This window comes from Ixodes scapularis, unplaced genomic scaffold, assembly GCF_016920785.2.
Source record: "Ixodes scapularis isolate PalLabHiFi unplaced genomic scaffold, ASM1692078v2 PGA_scaffold0__279_contigs__length_252992795, whole genome shotgun sequence".
In the NCBI taxonomy this organism is placed as follows: domain Eukaryota; kingdom Metazoa; phylum Arthropoda; class Arachnida; order Ixodida; family Ixodidae; genus Ixodes; species Ixodes scapularis.
Window position 1 is genome coordinate 98,159,251 of NW_024609835.1, and position 27,298 is coordinate 98,186,548.

At 46.0% G+C, this 27,298-nt stretch overlaps 1 protein-coding gene across 1 annotated transcript in view; it reads left to right on the forward strand.

Moving 5' to 3' along the window:
• LOC115313203 (glycerophosphocholine cholinephosphodiesterase ENPP6-like) overlaps positions 1–27,298 on the forward strand; it is a 42,798-nt gene that overhangs the window by 1,050 nt on the left and 14,450 nt on the right. Inside the window, exons 3-4 of the mRNA XM_040205538.1 lie at positions 20,282–20,391; positions 25,743–25,895. Coding sequence (XP_040061472.1) covers positions 20,282–20,391; positions 25,743–25,895 — 263 coding nt within the window. The remainder of the gene's footprint in view (positions 1–20,281; positions 20,392–25,742; positions 25,896–27,298) is intronic.

The window sequence follows — 27,298 nt, forward strand, 5'->3', positions numbered from 1 at the left end:
AACAAGTGTGTTTGGGCGTCTCGCCGCAGCGGGGTGCCCTTTACATGCCTCTCCTCTCATCCGTTGTCTGCCGCTCTACCTTTTCACTTTCGGCGGCCGCGTCTCATGGCGTTCTGCCAGGCTTTGTCAGTACAGAGGAGGCTATGGTTGAGCACAAAACTGGCTTAGCCCACCAGAAAATTGATTGAGTGGACTGCAATGGGCATACATTAGATTTACTCGAAAAAAATAAGTGTAGCTGAGCTTAATAACGGGCAAAGAGTGACAATTTTAAATCAAGTTGGTGTCAGGTATGTTTAATAACACTTGAGCAGTTCTTAAAGGGATGCTGAACCGAAATCTAAATTCCACAAAACACGGCGGCAAAAGCGTGCAACGGGATGCTACAAACACCAAAACATCCCTCATATAGCGATGTCTCAAACAAATGAACGTATTTTTTTTTTTTTTTTTAAAAAGGAAGCGCGTTTGACAGATATGTTTACGTCTTGTTTCTCCGAGAAGGAGAGGGAACGGCCTCGCGACTTCTCCGCCTCGTCACCTTTAGGGCGCGAAGGGAAAGGGGAGGCAAAAGAGATATCGTGACGGTCACGCGCCTCATCGGCCTCCTTCAATCTCGACCCCTTTTTCCGAAAAGACGGCCGTCCATTCGAGATATCGCCTTACCAGTAGTGTTGTAGGGGCTGTCAGGCACGAAGCCAGGATTTTGTTTCGCGGCGGGGGGGGGGGGGGGGGGGGGGCGCTCATGACAAAATGCTGTATGAGAGAGAGGGGGAGAAGAGGTCCCAGCAAAAGGGAAGACTTCAGGGGGGCCCCATGCCCCCCCGTCCCCTGGCTACGTGCCTGGGGGTTGTAGCGTCCCGCCTACAGCTCCTGCATTGTTTTCTGAAATTCAAATTTTGGATTACCATCCTTTTAATATTCTGCAGAGTGGGATGATGCTGGCTCGCACACGCAGTCACAAATTGAGTCTCCCGACTTGTTTGCGCTTGTAATATTAGAGCAAGTTGAGTATAGATTAATGTGAGCGTGAAAAGAAACAAATCTTACGTGGAGGTGACCAATAATAACTATAAAGGTCTCTTCAAACAAAACAAAACTGTGTTGCGTACAAATAGAAGGCCCTGATATCTGGAATAAATTATTTTAAAGAACTTGATGGCCAATTTAGAATATATTTAATCTCTTCGTCTTAGCCCACAAAAGGTCGTTGTGTCCGCAGTACGGGAAAAGCGCTTGCTTGCTTGGCAAGCACAGTGAGATAGTTTTTAGGACTTTGCACAGTTAAAGCCTCTCGCTAAAATTGACGATTTGCGAACTGCAGCGCGCCACTTATTGTGCATCACCAAAAGCTTCATAATTTGAGGCTTTAGGCTGCAAAAAGGTTGCGAAATGAGGCTTAACTATGCATGAAACGCTCAGCGAAGGCTGAGAAAGCCATCGAACCCGTTTTAAAATACAGTGGAAGTTCAGTAGCGCCCTTTTGGCTGCCGTGATAATCCGTCTGAGCTCCTTTCTCTAATGGCAGTTATCTATTTTTTTTTGCTTGGTAGCCAAATGTTTATTTGATTAAAATCTAAAAACAAACAGGCTTTACCTTTCCCGCCAACTCATTTCTTGCAGCCATTGACGACACAGTGCGCCAGCATTATAGGAAATAAGGCGACCAAAGACGCTGCTGTTGCTTCTGCAGCAGGCTATACTTCGTTTCAGCTTGAGCCTAGATGCAGCCGATGATACAAAGCAATGGGACCAATCAAGAGCCATCAAAAGCACAAGTAACTACACATTTTCTAATTATGATTGGTTCAGCGATAATAGAACAGTCTCAGAAACATTGCCGAACTTCACGATGGTGCTCTTTTGACGGTCTATGATTTGTCTCATCAGCTTGTCGCGTTGGCTGGGTCTGTATACTTAAGGTGAAACGAAGTATCATAGCCTCCTATATACTGACAAAGTATCATAGCCTCCTATATACTGAATATCGTTGCACCGCTCCTTTAAAGGAGCGGTGCAACGATATCCGATTGGAATGTTTTTCACTTGACACGAGCTTACTGGCACACCTGACTCAAGGATACTCACACGCAACGCCACTGGCCAAGAGACTCCTTTGTTGCGGTGTGATTTCAAGGACAAAAGCGATCATTTTCATTCAATCTCTCCTTTGCAAAATTTGATGACGTAACGTGGGGATCGCAGTACACCCAAGTGACGATATTTGAATGCGGTTCATAGATTGGACCCGAGCATTGCGTGGGCACTCGACTTGGGCTCGTGATAATTGCTAGCTCGAGAAGCATTCGTGTAGTGTCACGTGTCCAATCGCTGCAACGACGACAACAGCCGAGCCATAACAATGTCTGGAAAAAAATTGGGTTGTGTGTGTGTTTATACAGCCTAGAACTTGGTCTGCCTCACAGGGGCGACGAGTCTCCCAGCTGTAGATGAGAAATTTAGCCAGTGCGGTACAGCCGCTAGCCTGGGGTCTTTAACGTGCATCACGCAGTAGTGATACACGACCGCACGCCGGTACGATGCTCATCCAGATCGAAACGGGCAGGGGTGGGGCTCGAACCCAGGATCCCTGGGTTCTGCAGCGCGAGCTTTCGCTCCACGTGCTCCAAGCTGGTGTGCGCTAGACCACTCGGCCACCGCCAAAGCTACTTCTAAAAGAACGTTCCCCCGAACGATGCTCGCACTGTACGAGCGCACGTGCTTGGCAGGGACACTGAAAGATCGGAAAACGCTCTTGTGGCCTCTGCTACAGTGTACCTCTGCTACGCTGGCACTTATGGTGAATTCGGGTGGTCGCCTCTCTCCTCTTACCTCGATTCAGCAGAGCGCCCCCTCCTCGCCGCCAGGCAAGGAGGGGGTGCTCGGGACCCTTTTTAGCCGATCACAACTGCTGGCTTCAGAGCGCTCCGAGATTCTCAGACCACTCACGGAAGTAAAATTTCTGGACATTGGTAATGCATCGAAAACAACACGGTCTTACAGCGTACGGTGAACGATTGAGAAATAATTTACGCTCGCAACGTGATGAAATAACGGTTGTGACGTAAATTGTTTTACGCATCGGCATGTAAAAAAAAAAGAGATCAGCAGTATGCGAATTGATTTTTGCAGAACAGAATGAAAGCCAACGCTTGGAAACAGTTGTCAACTCATCGCGTTTTCGTCAGTGAATGCGCTGCGATAGCGGCCATGCGTACGACAGAACAGGCAAATATAAAATGGTTAATAAACCGCATTTTTCTCACGGCGAAATATCGTGCAAGCGTCGCCATGTGACACAAATCACAGTGCATTATATTCGGCTGTCCCTTTATTTTACAACACAAATCTTTGAACGCACCTTTACCAAACCTGAAAATTTCTTGAAGCGACCACAAAACCCGGTAAAACAGCGACGAGCTCTGCCAGCTGTTTCTTCGTCGGTTAGGATTAGCGGATTCACCGCCGTGAGATGAACGATCTTGTGAAAGCACTGGGAATACTTCACACGTCGACTTTTCCTGTTACGGTCGCAAAGGAATGTCGTCCCGTCCGTCGTAATCCTCGTACCGTCAAATTCACAAGCACTTTGTAGAACCAGATATCAATCGCCGTCATGCCGTACCCCGCACACCACCCCAGACCACTGCCGGCCATCGTCAACAAAACCACGTGATCCCCGTCCAAGTACCACGTGACGCCTGCGCCGCTCCGCACTCCGACGGCTACAGACGGAGTGCCAGGGAGCGCTCTGAGAGGGAGAGGCGCCCTCGGAATGAACCTCCCGATCAGGCCAGAGCACTCTCTTTCAACCACCCGATCTCGCGCGCTCTGGAAAGAGCGCTCGAGAGCGCGCGGAAAGAACCACGCGAATTCGCCATTAGAATGGAACGGAGTATAGAAAACTGTAGTGGGAAAGAGTGATGACGCAAACGCGAACCAAATATTCTATTTTGCTCGGCTGGAGCGGGCCTATAGACGCTTTGCAGCAGCTGTGCATGAACGCCGCCATAACTGACCTTCAGTTTTTGTTTCCTCTTATTTCGTTTATTTCACTTCATCATTAACATAGCAGGCCAGGTTATTGCCATATTAGACTCAACTGTGTCCTTTTCTAAGGCATCGGCCTTTGTAGAGGATCGTCAAGTACCGTTTCAGTTGCTCGGCATCTCGGTAAGACAAGAGAAGGTCAGCAATGGCGGCTGTAATTTGGCGCGTGTGTAAAGCGTCTATTGGGTAACGGGTGAGAACGAAAGCCTTTGCAGCCACTCTATGGCTGCAAAGGCTCACGAATCTGCCCAAAAAGTCCTAGCTCCATTTACAAAATCGGACGTCTGTTCAAGAGTGGCGATATTGGGGAAATCGGCCGCAACGAGCCTCTGGAAAGAGGATATCAACCAAAGTTCCTCTCAAAAAAATATTGACCCGCACTTACGGTTTCGAGTACCTCGAGGCCTGAAGAGACGACGGGAAGCGGTTCTCCATAGGATTCGGCTAAAGGTCGCCTACACTAACTATTACCTTCATCTTATTGGGAAATTAAAGTCCCCAAACTGCTCCGTGTGTGGAACTGTTGAAGATATTCAACACATTTTACTTCAATGTACAAGTTATGATGGTCAGCGAAAACACTTTTTACAAGACATTAGGAAGACTCCGGGACCACCCCTTACAATACAGCACTTCCTGGGGCCATGAAACAACGAAGACTGTGCTTTAAACACCACAAAGGCCCTCCTCCGTTTTCTTTCAGCAACAGGCCTGGATAAGAGACTCTAATGCTATGTACTGAACTCTCTTGTCCAAATGGTTGTGCGTGTGTTATGCGTGATTGTGTCTCTTTTGTTCTTTATGTTTCTTTTCCTCTTTCCTAACTCTGTTATATCCCTTACCCCTTTCCCACCAGAGTAGCCAGTCAGGAGATTGTACTCCCGGCTAACATCTCTGATTTCCTTTTATTGCATCAATAAAAAAAAAAAGGTTCGCTGCTTGGCGTTATTTGATAGCGCATTTTGCGCAACTAGCGTTAGGTTGGCCGTTTTCTTTGTTACGTTTGAGATAAAAAAGGAAGCTGGGTCGGAATGGGGGTCGGGAGCTTGCTCGCTCGCCGCTTCAGACAGCGAGGCGCTGCTGAACGGGCGGCGTTTTGCTTGTTTGCGGCATACCTCAGCAAGCCTCACTCATGAGCGCCCTCACTCACCGATGATCACCCTCACCTTTACAGGTGAGGTGAGGGTGAGTTTCTGAACCCCGAAAATTCATAAGTTTAAGGGTGAGTGAGGACCATGAGGGCCGTGAGGGAGGTGAGTGCGTGAGGCGTGTGAGTGCGTGAGGGCCGTGAGGGTGGTGAGTGCGTAAAGGGCGTGAAGGCCATGAGTGCGTGAGAGTGAGTGAAGGGCTGAAGATGAGTGTGAGGATGACTGAAGCGCTGAGGGTGAGTGTAGCTATGAGGCTGAGTTGAGTGGGGGGGGGGGGGGGGGCTGAGGTGAGTGATGGCTGTGAGGGTGTCGGTGAGTGAGGGCGACCTAAAATGCCGAATTCTGCTTGGAGCACAGCGAAATAATAAAAAAAAATTGAAGCGAAATAGAGCTAAGCCATGTTGTGCTGCTCTTCATTTGTTTAATTTTTTCCGCCAGAAAATGCATCACCCCCCATTTCCATAATTGCAATGTGTGTGTTTGTTTAGGCAGCGGGAAGTTGTTCAGCCTTCCTATAGGTATCTGGGGTCTCCTTCTGTAGATTTTAACTTTAACCTGTGCAGTACCTTTGCTAGCCAGTGACCTTTGGCGTACATAAAACAGTAGTGGCACACAACCGCGCGCCGGTACAATCCTCATCCAGATCGAAACGGCAAGGGGTGGATATTGAACTCAAGATCTCTGAGTTCTGCAGCGCGAGCTTTTGCTTCACGTGCTCCGATCTACGGTGCGCTTACGCGCTAAAACACTCGAGTATTTATACCTCCGATTTAGGGTGTACGAAAATGCGGAGGTGTGTCGTCCGGCGGTCGTGAATCTGTAGCGATGTGCAAGAACGCAGGTGAGGGCGCTTCGGGGGAGCGCGCAATAAAGCCCATACATGTTTTAAAAGTAGCGGTGCGTCGATGCAAGAGGCACGTGCAACGTGGAGCCCTTTGGAAGATCATGGCGGCACTGCGCGGCACCGACCTAGATTTCAGACGCCATGTTCCTCCCAAACGTGGCACGCGGCACGTGCCTCGAGCATTTCTACAACAATGAATGGCGGAACTTTTCAGTTATTGAGGGGCTTTAGTTCGCGGCTATCTGACGGCTGACAGAAGCCTGGCGGTTGCAGTAGAAATGCTGTATTCAACGTAAAAATGGACCTACTCTTTATGTGTTTTTTTTTTGTCTGCTTTGTTGTGAAAAAGAATAAGCACCATCCTATCCCACACCCCTGTGAAAAAGCGTGACTTGCGCTAGCGGCAGAGGCTTATATGCAAAGCGTAAATGGTGCTTTGGAGCGGTCAGTTACATTGTGTCGCTTCTTTATGATATTTTTGTTTTCGTTTTTGCGGTTTTAGAACAATAATGGTCTATCTTACTCTACATGCCAGTATTAAAAAAAAACTAGTTTTGAGTATGATATGATATGCGATTCTTTCCTCTCCACTTTAGTGTCAAAGCTCAGTTAAATATTGCTTTCTGAAGTTGTAAATTTTGTGGACCTTGAAATACCTTGTTTTTGTGAGTTGGTGAATATATATATATATATATTTTTTTTGTGTGTGTAGCCTGGTCTCATGAAAGCGAGCTTTTCTTGACTTCTGCATTCTCAGCCAGAGCTTAAGGCTCTGGTCCCATGGCAGCCATCTTGAACAAGGCGTTAGTTCAACCAATAAATGGCGACACGAACCCGTGGGGTGGCCGAAACATTGGTTCGCAGTGGGATGGCTCGAGCACCATCACGTTCCCCTTGTGGCCTTGCTCGCGCCGCTGCCAGCTGTGCTCAGCTGGCTCAAGTAGCGTGGCCCATCAAACGGATGTATGCGAAAATGTCAGGCTGGGTGTAAATTGTTCTCTGATATAGGGACATGCGGTTCGGCAGTTGTAACGGGCTTTCGCAATAAATCTTACCAAGAAGGAATCAAATGTTCATTGACGTGTCAATATTCTATCAATGAAAATTTCTTCGGCAGGAATGCACGCTCAGTAGACTCAATCTTCCAAGATACCAGTGGAAGCGGACGTCAAGTAGACTGCTTCGCAATTTACGGTACTTACCTGACCATTTTAATGTCGACTAAAATAAGGTCACGAAATATTATGTTTCACGGGGTCCGGAAGATGTTGTAAAGGTTGTTACATTATAGTTCCCAGAAAACAAACGCCGTTGCAATATTTACGGAAGTACCGACACACATAATGTTGTAAGTACAGCTTAGGAGGAATATGATGAAAACCACCAGAAGAAATAGGAAGACGTTTATTTGCAATGAAGACGCTATGAATGAACAGCGTTTAGTGACGGCAAGTTATGAGCGTTCGGGAATTTATAGGTTGGCGTGCTTGCTAACCATGGACATGCGACAATGGACACCAGTTTTGTCGGGAGATGGTGTTGCGGTGATGACCTGATATCGGACGACTCATGACAGACGAACAAGCAAGTTTCTTCTCAGCGAATGGTAAGTGTCCACTGTCAAGCACAACACCTGGCTACCGACGTTGTCGACGTTTCGAACACTTACCGCTTTCGACAAAAGTCCTGGCACCTGGGCTAACTTTCTGGAAAGACTCGAAGTATTCCTTGAGTCCAACGCCCTCATGAACAGTAACTGAAAACGATCCACTATTCAGTCGGTGGGTGGCGAAACGTATCCACATCTGCGGAGTCATGGTCGATGCGTACTTTAAGTGGCTGGAAGTTTACACGATGCCTGCCACGACGTGCAAACACGGCATTGACGTTTACGGTCTCTTTTACCTGCTTCTGCCTTACCGAAAATACTTTTCTCTGATAAAGCGTCAAATCTTGCTTCAAATAAAATAAACAAGTTTTTGAAGAAAAAAAAACCGGCATCAGGCATCACATCAGTGCACCATGCCATCCTGCAACTAACGGGCAAGCAGAACAGATGGTGTGCGAAACGAAAAAAAGCCCCTTTGAAGCTTACGGAAGCAGTTCAGTAAATAATCGCCAGGTTCTTGTTCCGGCAGCACGCGACGGTCTCATCTTACACGGAAAAAAGCCCGCCGAAGGAACATTCGGCGGACGAAGAGCCACACCCCTCGATCTCATGATACTATGGCCTACGAACAAAGATTGAGAGATTCCCAGATCGGGAGTAATGGCAGTTTATTCCGTCGGACAACTCGTCTACGTGAGAAATTTCAGCGGAAGTCGGGCCTCCCATGTAAAACTTGAGTAGAAAAGGCTCTATGTTGGTTGACCAGGAGGTGTCATCTCTCTGAATACGTTGGATATAAATGTCCTTAAGTGTAAACATAACTAAATCACAAAACTCTCTTTGCGTATTGTGTAACTGCCCTTGTATTTGATAGTAGAAGCTATGGTGGTGGTTTGGACCTTCCACACCAGGATCCTTTTTCTTATTTTTCGCCTCATACTCCTTTGCGGTTTAAGTATGCTGCAAGAATCTTTTGGAACGGGGACACTTTACGTCAACGAGGCCATTTGTTCCAAGTAGTCAATCAGGGAATGCTGCTAGAAATCCGTCCCTCCTATTAACGAATAAGCCGCACTTCTGCACAGGGCAGTTTCCCTGTTCCACGTACAGTTGTAAAGCAGCATCCTCATTGATTCTACCATGTTCTGTTGCGGGTGAAGAAAGTCTTTGGGTACACGATACTTGAAACAAGTCTGGCACTGTACGTTGTGGTTTGACACCCACTAATGTCGTCGTCCTTTAGAGCCTCATCATTTAATCATTACCTCGTCACCTCATATTGCTCTTCATCAACAGTAAGTACAATAGGCTACCGCCATATTACAATCCAAGAATTGAAAAATTTAGTCGTTCAGTCCTTCAACAAGTTTATTATTTATTTAATGTTATTACGTTACATTACCTCGAGACGATCGACGTCCATCGTCGATCTTCAAATACTTATACATGTATATAAATCAGACGCACAAGGGGGGGGGGGGGGGGGGCGGGTCGGTGGCCGAGTGCGTGGTCTAGCGCACACCAGCTCGGAGCACTTGGAGCGAAAGCTCGCGCTGCAGAACCCACCCCGCCCCTGCCCGTTTCGATCTGGAAGAGCATCGTACCGGCGTGCGGTCGTGTGCGTGGTGCACGTTAAAGACCCGAGGTGTGCGGTTGTACCGCACTGACTAAATTGCTCATCTACAGCTGAGACACCAGACGCCCACTAAGGCAGACTAACTTCCGGCTGTATAAACATACACACAACAATTTGATTAGACGCATAATAACAAAGAACACAGCGTGCCGCCTCTTTTCTTTGGATGCCTTTTTTTTTTAAACCAGCGAAAGCTCCTGCGTTCTTTCTTTTGAGACTGTTAGAACGGTCGCACATAAAACCCGCGTTTCTCCTACCCGCCCGCTTCCGCCTCTCATTATGTGTATTTGGTTATAACTAAATAAGCTATAATAATGGTGTATTATTCATTTTTACTTTCAGTTTCAGTCACGGCAAAGGAGTTTCGCGGGAAGTAGAGCCAATAAATTAGCTGCGCTTAGAGTATCGGCACTCTCTTCCCCGACAGTGCTGTGAACGCCGCCATTTTGGTGCTTGTGCAGAGCAGGCGCAACTGCCGATCGTCATGATTCAAAAGTGCGACATCCTCAGCATTAGATTCGGTGTTAGGAAGCTCATGTTATGTTGCTTTGCTTTGTCGCAAACTGTTTAAAGTGGAGGACGGAAAAGCGTTTCTTGTGATTTCAGATAAAGCTTCAAATAACAGGCAACCATGGTTTTAAGCCACAATAATGCCAAGTGTGCCTACTCTGGAGCGTAGCTTATTTAATGACACTATTCATGCTCTTCTTCAAGAGGCTTGTAATACCTGGAGGGGCCATGACGTAAGCCCCGTGGATTCCACAAGACACTACATTTCGACACCTGCCTCTTCATTGTTCCCGCTTGTGCCAGTAAATTAGCTACGGTTCAGAGCAACGACACTTGGCCATATTGTGGCTTAAAATCATGGTTGCCAGTTATATGAAGCTTTGTCTAAAATCACAGGAAACGCTTTCCGTCCCTCACAAATGTTTAAACAACCCGCGACAGAGCATTGCAATATTGCATCAGCTTCCTAACACCGCATCTAATGCTGAGGAACTCGTACTTTTGGATCATGATGTTCGGCAGTTGTGTTTGCTCCGAACAAGACCCAAAATGGCGGCTCCCAAAACAATTTTGGGGAACGAAGTGCTGATACTTTAAAGCCAATTTAGTGACCCTAGGCATAAAGGGAACTCGGGTGTATTCTTTTCCTCTTCGTCTTTATTGTTCATTGATTGAAATCATATCAAATAATGAACACATTATATCACGCTACGATTGTATAATTATTTGTTTTAGATTTATTAGCCTGACCCAGTACTTAAACTATTCAGTTATCAATAGTAAATCTTCCAATATATTTTTTTAAATGTGAGGGTAAAAAGACACGGAGATTGATGATGATAAAGACGCCAACGCCGCCCTCGGAAATTTTTCGAACATTAGAAATCAGCAGTTTGTCTGCCATCCGCCAGGTAGCGCAACAAAACACCCAAACAGTTTTTAATTGTTTTTAAAATTAGCTAAGCTCTACATCTATTAAGAAACCAATGCTAGATTATTGTGAAAATTTAATACATCGCAATGTATATCTATTCCAAACAATAAATGTTATTAGATGCCAATAAATATGTTTGATGTCCAAAAAAGATATGCGTCAAAAACAGGTAAGCTTGAAGGGCTCCTGGAGCGTTATGACTTTGAAAATTAGAAAAAGCCATCGTCCACCTCTTGGGCAACCATTGTAGCTCTAAATGTTATAAAAGATTTTATCATAGTTTAATTATTCCCTCAGCGGCATTTGAAGTACCATGACTCGAAGCACAAAAAAGTGCTACGTTTGATATACAATATCTAAACAAAACAATTTTACACAACATTAAATTTTTTCTGCATATTACCAATTATAAGCACTACATCTGTAGCTAATTTTATTGCCCTAGCGCTTGTCATTAAAAACATATTAGTGCTTAAAAATGTCAATTTTAGGGCAATATTTGGAGGGATGAAAAAAACAAAGTAGTGCAAATACCAAAAAAGTGTACCGTTACATTCTGCTCCGACATCATCTTAACAAAACTGCTATATTGGAACCGTGCTATCTTTAATGGATCGTTCATAAAACATGAACTAGCGGAGCAAGTGAGGGTCCGCGCCATCATAATCGCAACGCTACAAACGCGCATGAACAGTAAAAACCAACACATACATAATATCAAATGAAAGAGGATTGCATTGCCTTTCAAATGACATCAATCCCACAAAGCAGTATTTAAAATTAGATGAGTAATAACTTGCGAAAAAGTACCTAAACTGCCACATTCAGTGGGACCGTGGCCTTAAGGACCAGGAAATGTCCGAATTCATTTCATCTAGTGAGCGTGCATTATATGAAAATGGACACCACGATTGGCAAGATAAAGGGTGCAATTTCACCTGCTATCCATATTGAAGGGCAATCCCACTTAAAGCAATTTGTTTTCTCTGGCATGTCAGACGGTCACGTACTTAGACTTCTATTTTTCTCTGCAGCAATTTAGTTGTTTTTTTTTTCCTCCAGAAACAAAATTCCATCGTGTGACGCAGTAAATCTTTTTCTTGGAATCAGACGATGCCTTCACGCGATCAGAGAGGCGTCGCTTGGCGTCCGAAAGCAGGAGTGTTTCTCTTTGCATGTGTTCAATTTATTTACTTATTTATTTATTTACACACCCTCGAAGCCCTGGAGGCGTTACAGAGGGGAGCGAGTGAAAAAAAAGAACTACAAACAGTAATGAAAGACATGATAGGTCACGGGTCACTTTCGCAAAAATAATTAGTAACCGCACTTTTAAACAGATCTAACGAGGGTAATAATATTAATGACGCCGGAAGGTGGTTCCACTCTGATGATGTCCTAGGAATGAAAGAATCGTGATAGGCTGAGGTTCGAGAATGAAGAACGCCGACTTTGTACTGATGATCAATGCGTCGAGAAACTAGGTGGGTCGAGGAAAAGCTTCTCTTTAAGAATGGGGTTAGAATTGTATATTTTATAGAAAAGACATGGACGAGAACACTTACGGCGCTAAGAAAGCAGTGGCAAAGAAAGAAGAGATATCATGGATGATACACTTGCTGTACGGTGATAATTATTAAGTATGAAACGAGCGCCGCGGTTCTGAACTGACTCCCCATGTTGCACCCCGGCAAAAGACACCACCGCTCAGTCTTTTTCTTCAGAGTATTGGACATCTCTGTGTCCCTCGTCTCTTGGCCAGAGCTAGCAGCAACACAATATTGTGTCGCTTCACACACACCTCAAAACAAAGAAAATTACTGGAGAACGCTCAAGCTTCGTCTTTAAGAGTGGAACGCAATGGCTAAATATGAATCCCCGCTCGTTTCCAAGCCGTGCAAGCGTGTCTGCGTGGCCTTCAGAAACAAAAAAAGAAAAAGAAAAATTAGACATTTACAACACCCCGTAACGCCAAATTGGGGCGCAGCTCCTGAGGAGGAAGGAAGGGTACTGAGGAAAGGGTATACACTTTCTCCCCCTTCCTCAAGCTCCCCTTCCTCCCCCTCCCCTCCCCCTACCCCTCCTTCTCCCCGCGCTGTATTATGCGACATTTCGCATAATGCACCGCGAGGTTACGCCGACGACGACGCCGACGCCGCTCAAACCGGAAACGGGCGCCTAAGAGCTGCAGTCTAAAAAGTGTCTGTGTGGCCTAGTCAGTAGCTTGTCTGGTTCACAACCGAAGGGTCGGTTGCGAGTCAGACAAACGTCATGGCTTCGATCCCGCTCCGCCTAAGATTCTTCGATTAGCTTCCTTAAGGAAAATAAAATATTTATCGACCGATCAGGATTTTCCTGTCACACCGACGCCGACACCGACACCAACGCCAGCTCTTCTGAGAAACGAGCTCCTTAAAGATATCGCTTTAATAGTCACTCATACCCCCAACACGACTCAAGCCAGCCTCACTAAACGCTACATGACCGGCCTTATAGCCCCCGCTGTGACTAGCAGCGCAACACCAGGCTCCTGCGACAGAATTCGGCTACATAACACCCTGCTGCTATAGAGAGGCCGACGCGGTCGGCACAGCTCCCAGTTCTCGTCAACCCTACCCCAGTTCCATCTTTGCAATTCGTAACATTCACGACCTATACGGGGCGGACTAGTGCCTATCAATATAGCTGTCATCTGGATGGTTGTCGTAGAACAGCAGCACGAGGCTGGATCTGCGACGCGTAAGTAATTCTAATTGTGCTATATGCGAACAGTATTAGAACCTTAGTTTATTTTTTTACGTCAAGAAGGTGAAAGCAAGGACCTTTATTGTGAAGCCGATCATTCAGGAGCAAGGGAGCGCGATTCTCACATTGCTGTACCACCATCGCTGACAGTTGCGAATAACAAACAACCCGGAGGCAATTGAAATGTCGACGCAGAATGGAGCTTCACTGTGACTTTCGAGACTATACGGGATATTTAGACATCTTGTTCTTATTCATAAAGCTAATGCTCCTTGATCTAAAAAAAACACAAACCAAGTGAGGACTTCTTTCCTACGTTAAAGTCAAATTTGGGGTTTTACGTGCCAAACCAACGGCGGGCATCTGGCACGCCCCAGCGGAGGACTGAGGATTAATTTCGACCACCTGGGGATCTTTTGACGTGCAACCGAAAGCTCGGTTACACGGCGTCTTCTCCGCAATAAGCCTCCGCCAGATTGCGGGCACCTCGGCCGGGATCGAACCCGCCACATGGGGATCCGTAGGCCGACGCTCTCGCCTCGGAGCCACCAAGATGGCTCTTTCTTACGTTAAGCATTATTTTTAAGAAGAGTTTTTAATGCCTTTATTATTAATTTAAAAAATAAGTGCGGAGACAAGTCAATGTATTTCTTCCCTTATTGCCCTGCTAGTCAAATTACCGTAGCTCAATAGACTATTTCTATAAATCCGTCACCCCGCGAGTTAAATTCAGGGAACCTGTGGACCAGGAGCGGAGCACGTATAGATTTTGCTTCCCCGTGATTCCCACAATACATAACGTCGCATTGCGCCGCGACGAGGCCCTTCGAGTTTTGGAATAATTCTATTAAGTGCATGCTATATTTCTTTTTTTTTTTTTTTACTTTAGTATTTTCAACTGATCGCCTACAGCGTGGTATGCACCGAGAAACAAAGCAAGAGAAATAGACGAGAGCTCGGGGGAACTTCAGAACGTCGAGCTCTCGTTCGAATGATTAGTGAATAGACCTAAAGCTTGCGGCCTTTGCCTCCCATGCACTTGTCGAACGCAATGAAATGCAAAGCACCAGTGTCCGGCGTTTGGTTTCTGCATTTCAACGCGTTCGGCGAGTACAGTGGCATGCAGTGGCCGCGCTCTTCAGTTTCTTGTGAAGCTACCGCTTTATCCTGGGTCTTCAAATCCACACTTCGGTGCCGAAACCCGAGAATCAAAGACCGGGAGAGCCAACAAGAAGACTCGGCAGCGCAATGGATCCCCATGGAAAGGCTGAAGACCAAAAAGAACGACCCGACGGGCACAAAACACACGACTCATCAACGAATCAAGTCCTCTCTTGCAAAATCAAGATTCAACGATTATCCAGGTTAATACCATAGTGGAATGATTGTGCGCCATAACGATGAGGTCAGGAGGTTAAACGGAGCGTTTGAGAGACACAGACCGGATGATTCGTTTGAAACCGAATTTGAGGAAGTCGTCCAGTACGAAGGTGAAACGACTGCCACCATCAGTGCTCTTAAATGCAGGAAAGATATTCTATAGACCAGATATCGCCACGAGGTGTTCCCAGGGAGACTAGTCGTCAACCAATCGACGCCCAAGACATGATACGTGCGGGAACTAGGTTACCGAAGCTCACCATTACGCCATTCAAGGGTGAAATCTCAAAGTGATCTGAGTTCTTGGAGCAACTCGATGAAACGATTCACAAGAACCCCACATTGTCCACCAGCGAAAATTTCGGTTACCTTTAAATGCAAACATGGGCGGCGAAGGACATACAGCTGTTTCTGAGTTATCAAGGACAGAGATTTGCTAAGCGAATGCAATGGAGATCCTCAATCACCGTTTTGGAGACGAGAAACGATTGGAGCAGGACCTTTTCTTCAGAGTGAGGTTGATTCACCTGTTAAGTCAGCCAACGATATATCGGGCCTACGTACAATGTTCGACCAAGTGCAAACCAATATACGCGGTCTTCAAACATTGGGTGTAATTTGAGTTTTTCATGGATGCCCTGCAATGTTTTGGTGCGAACACTTCTACGCGCCATTATCGGAAAATACCACAGAACCGCTCATTTGTCTGCGGCGACTGCCATGCCTGGTGCCAGCAGATAGCCTGGCCGCTCACAACTGGATTGACTGCTTGATTTTCTATCTCTGGAGGTGAAAAGTCGGGAGTAGAGCGAGTGTGAGACCACAAGATATGAGGACACAAAGACCACAAGATATGAGGACAACATTGCTTGACGTGAATCCTCTAAACCGTCTACATCGGTGCTCTACAACAGACCCTCACCATATAAAATGAAATGCTCTTCTGAAACGCAACAAGCCATAGTACTGCAGACTGTTTTTTTGCTCTTCACCTAAACCAGAAGAAACACGGTTTGACAAAAGAGATAAAGTAATACAGAGTCCCTCACTGTGGCCATCGAGCAAGGCCACTTGCGGTAAAAGACACGCTAAGTTCACGTGTGGCCGGTCATAGATAAAAGCCAAAGAAAACAAATTCGACCCAAAATGCAGCATGAAGGTTTGTACTCGCTCAAGCCACCGAGACATCAGAGGGTCCGGAGTAGTACTTCTGCAAACCTTCCCGGCATGGGCTGTACGTGGTATCCCCTGTTGGTGTACTAGAGGTGTGATCGACGGAGGCCGGCCAGCAGACGTTTGTCACCGAGGATCTGTCAAGACGCCATCAGCTGGAGTGCGTTGGCTACATCATGATGGCACTCGACGCGTTTGCCTCTGCTTCGACTCAAGAGCGTAAAAAACGTCGTGTAGTAGAGCTTGAACTTAGAAGCAAGTTCAACATGGACGCATACAAGATCGATGCGATCAAGATCCCGGTGATATGTCAAGACATATCTACTTAACGATGGATTTAGCTGACATGGAGAAACAGAAAAAGTTTATTGCCGATCGCCCTATGTTTCCAGTGGATTCCACACAACCAGGTGTCGGTATTTTGATTAGCTCTGACCAAATGGGGGGGCTATATCACTGGTGAAGTTACGCGAATTAATACCTGCAGCACGCTTGTTGCATTAAATACCAAGCTCGGTTGAGCTTTCCAAAGACGGGCACCTATCCTGAAGTTGTAAAGAACCCAATCGAGCTTATTCGCCCCTGTCCTGCATATTACCGCCACAGAACAAGTCGAAGACGCTTTCCGTTTATTTTGAGAGTTAGAGAGCCTGGGAAACACAGATTCAGGATACCAAAAGTCCGAAACAAGCCAAGTGATGTCCAAGTTTCAGCAGAACATTCGCCGGTCTGACACACAGTACAAAGTGGCGGTACCGTGGAAGGACAATATATGCGTCGTTAAGGACAACAAGCAAGTAGCGATGACGGGACTTCGGAAATTAATAAGCGGACTCTATATTACTGACTCCCTAATCCTTCATTACGACGAAGCTATAAGAGAGTACCTCAGAGCGGGTCACGCAGCAGTGGTACCGAACAAGACGGCTGGTGATGAAGGCAGAATATTTTGCATGCCCCATCGTGAAGTCATCACAGCAAATGCGCTGACGGCACGACTTTGAGTCGTTTTCGATGCATCCTTGCACGCAGCTGGGTACAAATCTCTGAAGGAACGTTTGACGAAAGGAGACAAGCTTTATGAAGAACTTCTTGTAACTGTGCTGGGATTCAGGATGAGTCGCTTCTCATAACCTCAGACATTCAAAAGGCATTTCTTTAAATATCTGTAGCAGAAAGAAAAAATACAGAAATGCACTTCATTTTGTCTGGTTTTAAGAACTACAATCTTCGACTTTTGAGTACGAAGAGGTACAAACGAGGAGGATGAGGGTTCTTTTTGGTGCCACCTGTAGTTCATTTCTCCGGACGGATACGATCCTCCAGCACCTGAAAAATCTTCCTACGGAGAAGAAGGAAGTGGCCAATGTACTTCGTAACTCTTTTTATGTGGACAACTTGGTTACTCGCACAGGTACCGAGGAGGAAGCCATCAAGTTATGCCATGACGCCAAGATTATTATGCAGAACCCAGAAAGGGCTCTCCGAAAGTGGCCGACGAATTTAAAAGCACTAAGAGATGTTCTTCCTCGAGGGGAGAAAAGTGCAGAAAATGCCACGCCTGTCTTTGAACAAAGAACAATAAAGCTTTTGGATATTCACTAGAATGCAGAGTATAATGTCTTGCGATTTGCATTGCCAACTCTACTAAAATTCGTGGAGTTGAATGATGGCACTAAAGGATTTGTTTTACAAGCCGCATTTACGATTTTCGATCCTCTGTGAGTCTTGTCGCCCTTCACAGTCCGATTGAATACATTTTTTTAGAAGCAATGGGCGAATGAATCACGTGGTACAGTGCTCTACCCTAGGATCTGAAGAGCGTATGGCGAGAATTGTGTCGTGGCCTGCCAAAGCTGGATGCACTTGTCATCCCTAGATTTGTATTCGAGGGAGGACACTGCAAGGACACCCGGACTGATATTTTCTGCGACGCAAGGCCAAGTACCCATGTAGCTGCAGTGTACGTTACAAAGAAGTCGTCGCCACCTGAACGATCTACGATTTAACTAGAAAATGCTTGGGTTGATCTAATCAAGAAGCAGACGCTTCCTCTCCTGGAACGTATGGGAGCCGTCATCGCTTTGAGAGTACACCAATATTTTGAGGAGATCATCCTAGGAATTTTGTACAAATATACACTGTGAAACGATTCAGTCATCACACTGCCATGGCTCCAAAGCGACTCCACCAAGTGGAAGACATTCGTTACAACCGAGTTACGGACATACAAAGGGACACTAATGCTTCTCGTTGGAAGTGCTTTCCGGTGTGTGGAAATCCAGTGGGTTTGCTTACCAGTTGGTATCGCAGGGTCCCGACTGGTATCGAGTGATTTCTGGTGGTCAGGACAAAAGTGGTTGACTGAACACGAAGATTAACGGCCAGATTTGGGGTCCAGTAACAAAAAAGAAATAGACTAGGTGAAAGAAGAGAGAAAAGCAGTTCACGTGATTTTGCAAGCGACACAACCGGAACCGCTGTTGGTTCTACGAGGCACAGCGAACTTCATCGGGCTTTACAGGTGACGGCGTGGTGTCTTCGATTTCTGAAAAACTGTCTAAACGGCAAACCGTCAAGCGAACCACAGAGTGCCAAGGAGAAAGTTAGGACCAAACTATAGTGGATCAACAACGTTCACAACAGCACTTACTTAGACGAAATGAAATGTATCTTAGAGAAGGAAAATATTAATAAGAAAACGTCTCTTTAGTAAAAAAAATGTGATATTCAGCTGCTGTTTATGCAAGAACCTAACTGCTGACACAGCCCCAACGGCTGCACTTACCATTGACCGACTGATGCAAGGCGCGCCTTTTGATGCTGTAGGCGAAGATTTTGTAGGTAAATTGTACGTCAGGAGAGCAAGTGGCAGCGTGAAGTCGTGCTTTGCACTTTTCACTTGTGCAGTATCTCGCGATGTTCATCCTAAACTTGTTTCTGCAATGTCTACAGAAGCTTTTCTACTAGCCCTTCGGCGTTTCACACTACGGAGAGCAATGCCAACAGCGATCTATTCTGACAATTCAAGAAGGAATCGAACGACCTATATGCGTTCTTTATAGCTATGCAAGAAGATTTGACGTCTCACGTTGCCAACAACAGCATAACATGAAAGTTCATTGTTCCCAGTGCCTCATAACGGAGAGGCTGGTGGGAGAGGCAGTGCAAACAGTAAAGGCCACCTACAGAAAGTGCTGGGGAGGGAATGACTAACATTTAAAGAATTATTCATTGTTTTGACCGAAGTTGAGTTAATAGTCAACTTCCTACCTCCCACAATGGGTAGCACAGACGCCACGAAGCCCAAGCCGATAACCCCAGGAGATATCTTGCTTGAAAAAGAAATTGACGTGCTTGACCCGACCCAAAATCGGAGATGGAGCACCAATCCAAGAAAACGGAGCTACTCAAGTTGACCGAGTACCGACGACGCTTAACGGACACCTTGTGGAAATGCTGGCAACATGAATACTTGCTGAAGCTGCGATTGGTGCACCATGATCAGCAAGGTAGTGCATCAACACTAAGCGTAGACGGTGCCGTTCTTATGCATGATAGTAATGCATAGAGGCCAATGTGGCAAATGGGAAGAGTGCTGCAAACTCACAGAAAAACAGATGGCAACATATGGTCCGGCCAGGTAAAGCTGCAAAATGGATTGATTACAGACTGGCCAGTTCAACGTCTTTATCCACTGGAAGTCGGGACGTGACTCATTTTGCGGTCGAGAGAGTGCTGACAATATAGCAGACTGGTTGAGTACCAGCGAACAAGAGAGCAGCAGAATGGCAAGCATGCAAACGAGAAAGGGGCCTGAGCTCACGGCCGGCGAGCGTGGAGCTACTTCCCATTTTTTACCTTTTTTTTCTAACGATGAGAGCGCACGTCGTCAATTAAAGCTCTTCAGTTTTACGTGAAGCTGCCACTGTTTCCTGGGTCTTCAGATTAACACAGGCATAGGTTCGCCTCATGAACGTACTATTATGTTTAGTTTTTACATGAGCATACTTTCCTTTATTCGTTCCAATTGATTCTCTCTTCATCCCTCGATAACTGAGTTACTTGACATTGAGACCACACGAAAGGCAGTAAAATAGTGATCACAAGGCAGACTCGTAATATTATAATGTGAATTTCTAAAGTAAAAACTCAAACCTGAATATACGAATATATTTCGAAGAGACGCAGATTTGGGACCTTGTCTTTGCGCAAAAATACAAACACTTATGTACGAAAACATCTGTTACAGGTCACGGCTATGGCCCTGATTCAAAAGAGACGCACCAAACCGTTGACGACTTTGATGGGATATTAAAGAGCGTCCACGCACAAGTGAAGACACTGGGTATGGAAGAGCAGGTAATGCTATTATGGAATAAAGTTATAATGGAATTGTCCTTTGTCCCTCTTGTTCTTTGTCCTTTGTCCCTCTGTTTATCTTCTCCAGGGATTATTTTCATCAGGTAATGCTGTCTGCTATAATATTTGGATTTTCGGCAGTGTTAGAGCTAATTCTCAGATTGATATGGAAGGCCAGGGAAACTGGTGCATAGCAATTATTAATATCGAAAAAAAGCGAGTATCACATATAGCGCATTTTTCTCATTTTATTTTAAAGACAATTGTTGACGAAATATTGAACTGATATCGGTTTAGTAGGATATATATAGCCGCAACAAAATATTGGTAAAAGCGACCGGGTTTTGTTTTAACAAAATCGTCAGTAAAAACACTGTCATCAACTTCTTCGCGAGCCTTGATAGGATTAGCTGCTGCAGAAGCCACACTGGGCAACATTTTGTCAGTATCGTACATCTATTTCTTTTCCGTGCGAGCTCGTGAAATATGGCTACCTTCCTCGCTGATTGACGCAAAGCGGCTGTGTTTTGTCTCTAAAGTTGGGTTCACACTACTTAATTGTACATCATTTAAAACAAAGGCTGCGCCCATCAGTCACCGCCATATCCGTGGTTCGAATGTCTCGTGCCACGTTTCTCCTTGAACTCATTGCCATGCGGCATTCGAAGCACGGATCTTGTGGGCCCTTGCGTTCGAATCTGTTTGCAGACTGTCTTTTGTACGATGTAGAAGCAGCGCAGCTGTGCGCGCCATAACTCAAAGCGACCCCCCGCATAAAGAAAGAAAAACCAGTATATAAATAGATAACTATACAAAGTCCTGGGCCGGCTCGCTAGAATAGCGTCTCGGCTGAGAATAGGAGAAAGAAAGCAGTGCAAAGGCTGGGGTGCGCGGGCGTTTTGAGGCGCATGCAGTTGAGCCCCGCTAAACTTGTGCGCTTGCTTTATCAGTGCTTTTTTCCCCCAGTCTAAGCTGAGATGCTGTTTCTAGCAAGCCGGTCCTGGTGCCCCCCAGATTGCACTCATCTAAACACATAATTAAAATTAAATACTTATTTTCTCGCAAGGGCATCTACTCCCGGTGAGAAGCTCGCTAGGGACGCTTCTGTTTTCCTCCCATTTGGTAGTGCACGTGCTACCCACGCGGTTATGTTATAATTTTTAGAGTGCATTGGCATTTTCCGCGCTCTCACCAGCAGAGGAAGTTTAAGCATCCTCATTCCGGGTTGTGAACAGAATTCCACCAGGCGGCGATACCCAAAGTTCTCGCCGCGAATATTAGTTAATTTCAACCAACTTGCCTTTAAGATAGTTTTAAATATGACCGTGGGATTTAGTAATGAACCACAATTACTGATACCTTACACTGAGTGTACGGAGCCTTTATTACAGTGCCCACAAACTTGCTGGCTTGCCCTTATATGTCATAAAGAAAAGACACAAAAAGGCAGCACAAGAATGTAATATTCTCATAGCAATAGCATCATTAATTGAATTGGAATGGCATTTTACTTAGCTGCTGCTGGTGTGAGCACCTGGTATAGTCGAACGTCTTAGTTCCACGAAAGCTTACCAAGAATTGTTCACACGCCACTTCGAGGATTGTAGTACGTCTTCGCAAGCCATGTCGGCAGTCTGCGCTTCTGTGCGGTTTCGCGCAGACTGCTATTCTCGCATCTGGTCACAATGCTTGCTTGAATTGTACCTCGGCACGCCGTCAATTTTATCGGTGCGCATTAGGGAAACTACTATCCGCACCGGAAAGCCGCTGCCGGTACCGCACTGAAATAGCGAGAGCTTTGCAATTCGAGCCTTGCCCTGGCTACTCTAAGCTACAGATTGATGAAGAGAAATTCGGGGAAATAATTTTCACAAAATCGACCAGGGAAGGAATACAGATACTTATAGTATGTCACCGGGCAGATGGCTTTTAAACCTGCTCGATGGCTCCTGTATTTCTTTTGTGTGTGTGTACTTTTGCTTACGTTCATCTTTCAAGCGCCAAAATACTTTTGTTTTCTCAACCAAATATTGATTAACGTTTTTCTACTCCCGCCTTTTTTTTTCTATATCTCTTTCATTCTTCAGGTTGCATATTAACAAAAACGGTTAACTATTCCGCCTACGTTGCTCTGTTTCGTATCTGAAGCTTCGTGTCGTTGAGCACATTGGGCCCTGCAGATATGTACAGGAGGCTAATTGGGTTAATTTACGTTTTTGAATAAAAAGTACGTTCTGAATACAAACGTTTAATCCATCTTAGGTATTTTTTTGTATTAATTGTAATGTTGGTTCAAAGTTTGTGAAATGGAGATGGGAGTTTGGTTTCGCAAAGACTTTCCAACTGTCCGGTTTTGCAACGACTCTCCTGGGGTAATTTTGCATGCCGCTTGGAAGTATGCAGGAGTGATTTATTTAATTTATATCTCAGAGTTGTTCACGTTTTTTTTCTGCGAGCGGATATACACTTTTGCTTGCGAAGTGATGACAATTTTAGAATATACCACACGCCAATCGATCGTGTCAGACCTGCAAAAACGGATTCCTAAATTTCAGTAATGTGGACAGAAAATAATTACGCTACAAAGGGATCAACCTAGCGCACGTTTGCGGGATGCTTTCACAACGTGAAGTGCACGCAAAGGCGTGCTAAGCCGGGTGAACACCCCTGTAGCATCTTCGATCAACCTGCACCATGGTTTCCCCGAAATAAGTATCCTGCACCGTGTTACTTGGTGTTGGAGCCCGGAGTCGGTACGATGTCGAAGACAAACTGTACTGCGCCGGGTGAGCCGAGTGGATAGATGGATAGATACGTGTCAGAGCCGTGTATAGAGAGAGTTTGGTCAATGGGAATACTATGGACTTTATAGTTCATAGATTTTATACTTTAGACCCATGTTGTTGTAACAAAGACTATCTCCAAACTACTGTATAAATAAATGCTTTGCGTGTAAAGCCTGTCAAATTATGAGGAGATTGAGAAAACCAGCCTGCTGCGTTAAGTCCTTATTTCGAACTCTTTTTGTGCACGTTCCGCCGACTGAAAAGCATGCGGGAATTTCCACAGCACGCAAGTCGTATCGCTGCGCCGCGGTGTTCGTCCGCAGCATAACGGCCGTCTGCTCTCATCGCCGTCATCATGGCAACAAATGCCGATTATCCGAATGCCGTTTGCTAGCCAAAGTTTAATAGTTTTGCAATGGGCAGCCCCAAACTGTGGTGGGAAGCTGTTGTCACAGCGAAAAAAACTGTGGTCGCAGAAAACTGTGGAGCAACGCCACAGATTGTGGTCGCAGCGAAGCGATGTGAACGCAGGCGGGGGGTTGGGTTAACGCGCTCCCCTACTGATACACGCGCCGTCCGAAAAGGCCATTCGGCGTTCGTACGAATCATGTCAATCGTACCGCTAGTCGCGCGTTTCCACCCTAATAATGGATGACCGTGATTGAAAGATCACATGCACCATATTTCAGTTTCCGAGACTTACTCCAACGCACTTATTGATTTTGTTTCTCGCAACCACCGCCAGGGTACTATTTTCGGCTTCTGGTTGGCCACATTCGAATTTGCGAAGATTTTCTTAAACACGCCCAGCCCACTTTCGGTTAATGACGCCTCCTCATTTGCCTCCTATACTTCGCGATGAATGGCCAAACTCTCTCTATATACAGCTCTGATGCAAGTTGCTGAACACTCCAAACCAGGTGGTGGCTTGCGCCTCCTAGCGTCGCCGCCAGTTCCGGTAGTGTACGCCACCAGGCATCACCTCGGGTTTTGTGCACGTCGTATACGCTTTATATTTTGAACGGTTAATATCAGCTGTCTTCGTGCTCTTTGGCGGTTCTGTCGGAGGGATGTGCCTTCTTCCCGAATTTCACAGACGCTGCGGACGTCATTGTGTATTAAAGACAAAATAGCGCCACAATATTGCAGGCGGTCCAAGTAGCTCATTGTTTACGCCAGCACGTATAGTTTTGCTTTGTATACATTTTGTGACTTCTTGAGGCAGCCGTTTTATGCTCTTTTATTGACGTATGAATGGCGCGGAATCGGGTTCTTTTTTACTCCCCGTACCTCGTTGTCTTCATTGTCGGGTGAGGTGACCAGGAATTCATCATGTGCCGCTGCGAGGAAAGAACAGACGATTTCGTCAGTGCGCGCGCGTCCGCGCGGTTGTCCCGGTCCGCTACTCGCCCTTCTAACTACAATACTTGCTGGAGTTTTACACCGGCGCACCATCAATTTTCTCAGTGTGCGTTGGTGCAATGATAGGCCGCGCTGGGAGGGTGTACTCCATTTATCGAAGACGTTCGGTGCGCACTGGTGCTTTTTGTTGAAGATGACGGGGCGCTCCTCGGCGCCCCGGTGCGCGCCAGAACGGGTAATGAAATGTGCTTAAAACAAAAGGCATATAGATGGGCGCCACTGTGGCGTCACCTCAATATTTTGCGTGAAAAAGTTATACATAAAAAAATTAGACTTTCACATATTCCTGTAACACCGACTTAGGGCCCGGCTCTTGAGGAAGAGCAGGGGAGGGTCCAAAGGGGAGGGTGTGCCTCTCCTCCTCATCCGTACTCTCTCCTCCTCCCCTCCTCCTTCTTTTACGCGCGAAACGCGCGTCGTCAGGCGACGTTTCGGTGAAGTCACGTAACATTTCGGCACGTGACTTCCACATAAATGTCACCATGCCAAATCGTCACTCACGACGTTTCGGCGAGGTGCATTATGGGACTTTTCTTATAATGCACCGCGCGGTTACGGCGACGCTGACGCCGATGCCGCTCAAGCCTAAGCGCCTAAGCGCTTAGGCTTGAGCGCCTAAGAGCCGCGCTCTAGAAAAAAAAAAAGATTGCAATGTATATAACGTAGGTTGCGCAGTGTTGGTTGCGTCCCACGTCGACTTATGATTTGGCGGATCTCGGCACATGCAAGACATTATTTTCTAGTTTAACAAACACCTAGACAAAATTACATCGCAGTATTTTAGTTGATGGCTTCACAGATGAACCTAAAGCGCTACATTGTTTTTTCTATAAGAAAAATTACTGAATTTGTCCTCTAAGCTTCCTTCTTTTAATTGCTTATAGTATCTCGCGGTCGCGTGAAAATATTGGCATATGTTGTTTACAAGTTTCAGGCTAATGTTTTGGGTTTGCGTGCCATATATTATAATTTTCCCTTATTTCAAGTCATTTTTATACGCCTTTGACAGTGAATGCACTTAAACCTGTATGCATTCAGGTTTGTCATTCAGAACTTCAGCTCGAGAAACATTGCTAACATTATGCTCAAGCAAAAAAAAAATCGCTGATCAACGTTTAATTGAAACGTTTTTTTTTCCAACAGGTGAATATCGTAATTGTTTCCGACCACGGAATGACCAATACAAATAAAGAGGCAATAAAAACAATCGATATAGACTTGCTTGCTGACCCCGATGAAATTCACATTATGCTGGATATTGGGCCACTTTCTATGGTGTATCCTAAACCTGATAAAGTGATTGAAAAGCACGCGCCTTTGAAACGTATTCAACCCAACAAAGTTATTTTATTTTAGAGCGCAGCTCTTAGGCGCCCGTTTCCGGCTTGAGCGGCGTCGCCCTCGGCGTCGCCATCGCCGTCGGCGTAACTAAGGTCGCTCCAACCTCACCCCAAGGTCACGTGACCCCAGGTTACCCCAGGGTCACGTGACCCCCGAGGTCACGTGACCCCTCCCAAGGTCACCCCAAGGTCACGTGACCCCGAGGTCACGTGAGCCCTCCCAAGATCACGTTACCCCAGGGTCACGTGACCCCTCCCAAGGTCACGTGACCCCTCCCAAGGTCACGTGACACCCAACTTCTAAGGTCACCTGAAGGTCGTGATCCCCAGGTCACGTGACCCCCCCCGGTCACGTGACCCCCGAGGTCACGTGGCCCCCTCCCCGAGGTCACCTGGCCACCCTCCCCTCACCGAAGTCACGCGACACCCCCCCCCCCCCCCCCGAGGTCACGTGACGCCCTCCCCCCGAGGTCGGGTGACCCCCACGGAGGGGAGGAGGAAAAGAAGGAGGAGGAGGAGGAGGGGTCTACCGTCCCCTCAGTATCCTTCGCTCCTCCTCCTCAAGAGCTGCGCTCCAATTCGGCATTACAGGGAGTTGTAAACGGCTTTCACTTTTTCATTTATGTTTTGCTTCGATTTTTCAACAATTTTATATGTATAGGAACGGTAGGCACAAACTAATCACAGTAGATTAAGAGGTTTTAGCAATTATTGTCTAACGGCCTGTCTGAAAGAACAGGTATTAAAAAGAACCGGCAAGAGACCAGTATCATTTGTTGAAGAGGGTGTTCAATTTTATAGTCTTGCTCGCTTCATCTGTGAACACTTGAACTTCACTATTTTATTCACAGTGACTATGCGTTCATTCTTGACTCTAAAAGCAGATTGTTAACGAGGATATCAATATTTTTATTAAGAAAATTGCAGGTAATATATATATAATTCATGGCAAGTGGTAGGTGACTCAGAAAGAAACAATCGTCCCTTCGTGACAACTCCGTGATTGTAGAGAGCTACCTGTTTTCAAAGCAAAAAAAGATCGATCAGGAAAGCAAGCAAGAGCCAAATTTTATCAGCGGTCCTGTTGCCTTTGTCTTTCTGCCAAAAAAGACTGCACCTTGCGGGCATCGCTAGGCATCATAGGTACACTTTTATGCTCTCAGACTGATTTATTTTAGGCAAAAAATTAGGCTGCTATAAAACACAATTCTCCAAGTGCATCACATGCATCATTCACTTGATGTTTATTACGAACATAATGCACAAGCGAGAAAATAAACCCAATTTATTACATTGTCCGGTCATATTAAGACTTCAATCAGTGTACTGCATTCCTAGTCTTGACCGAAGCAGCGAAAG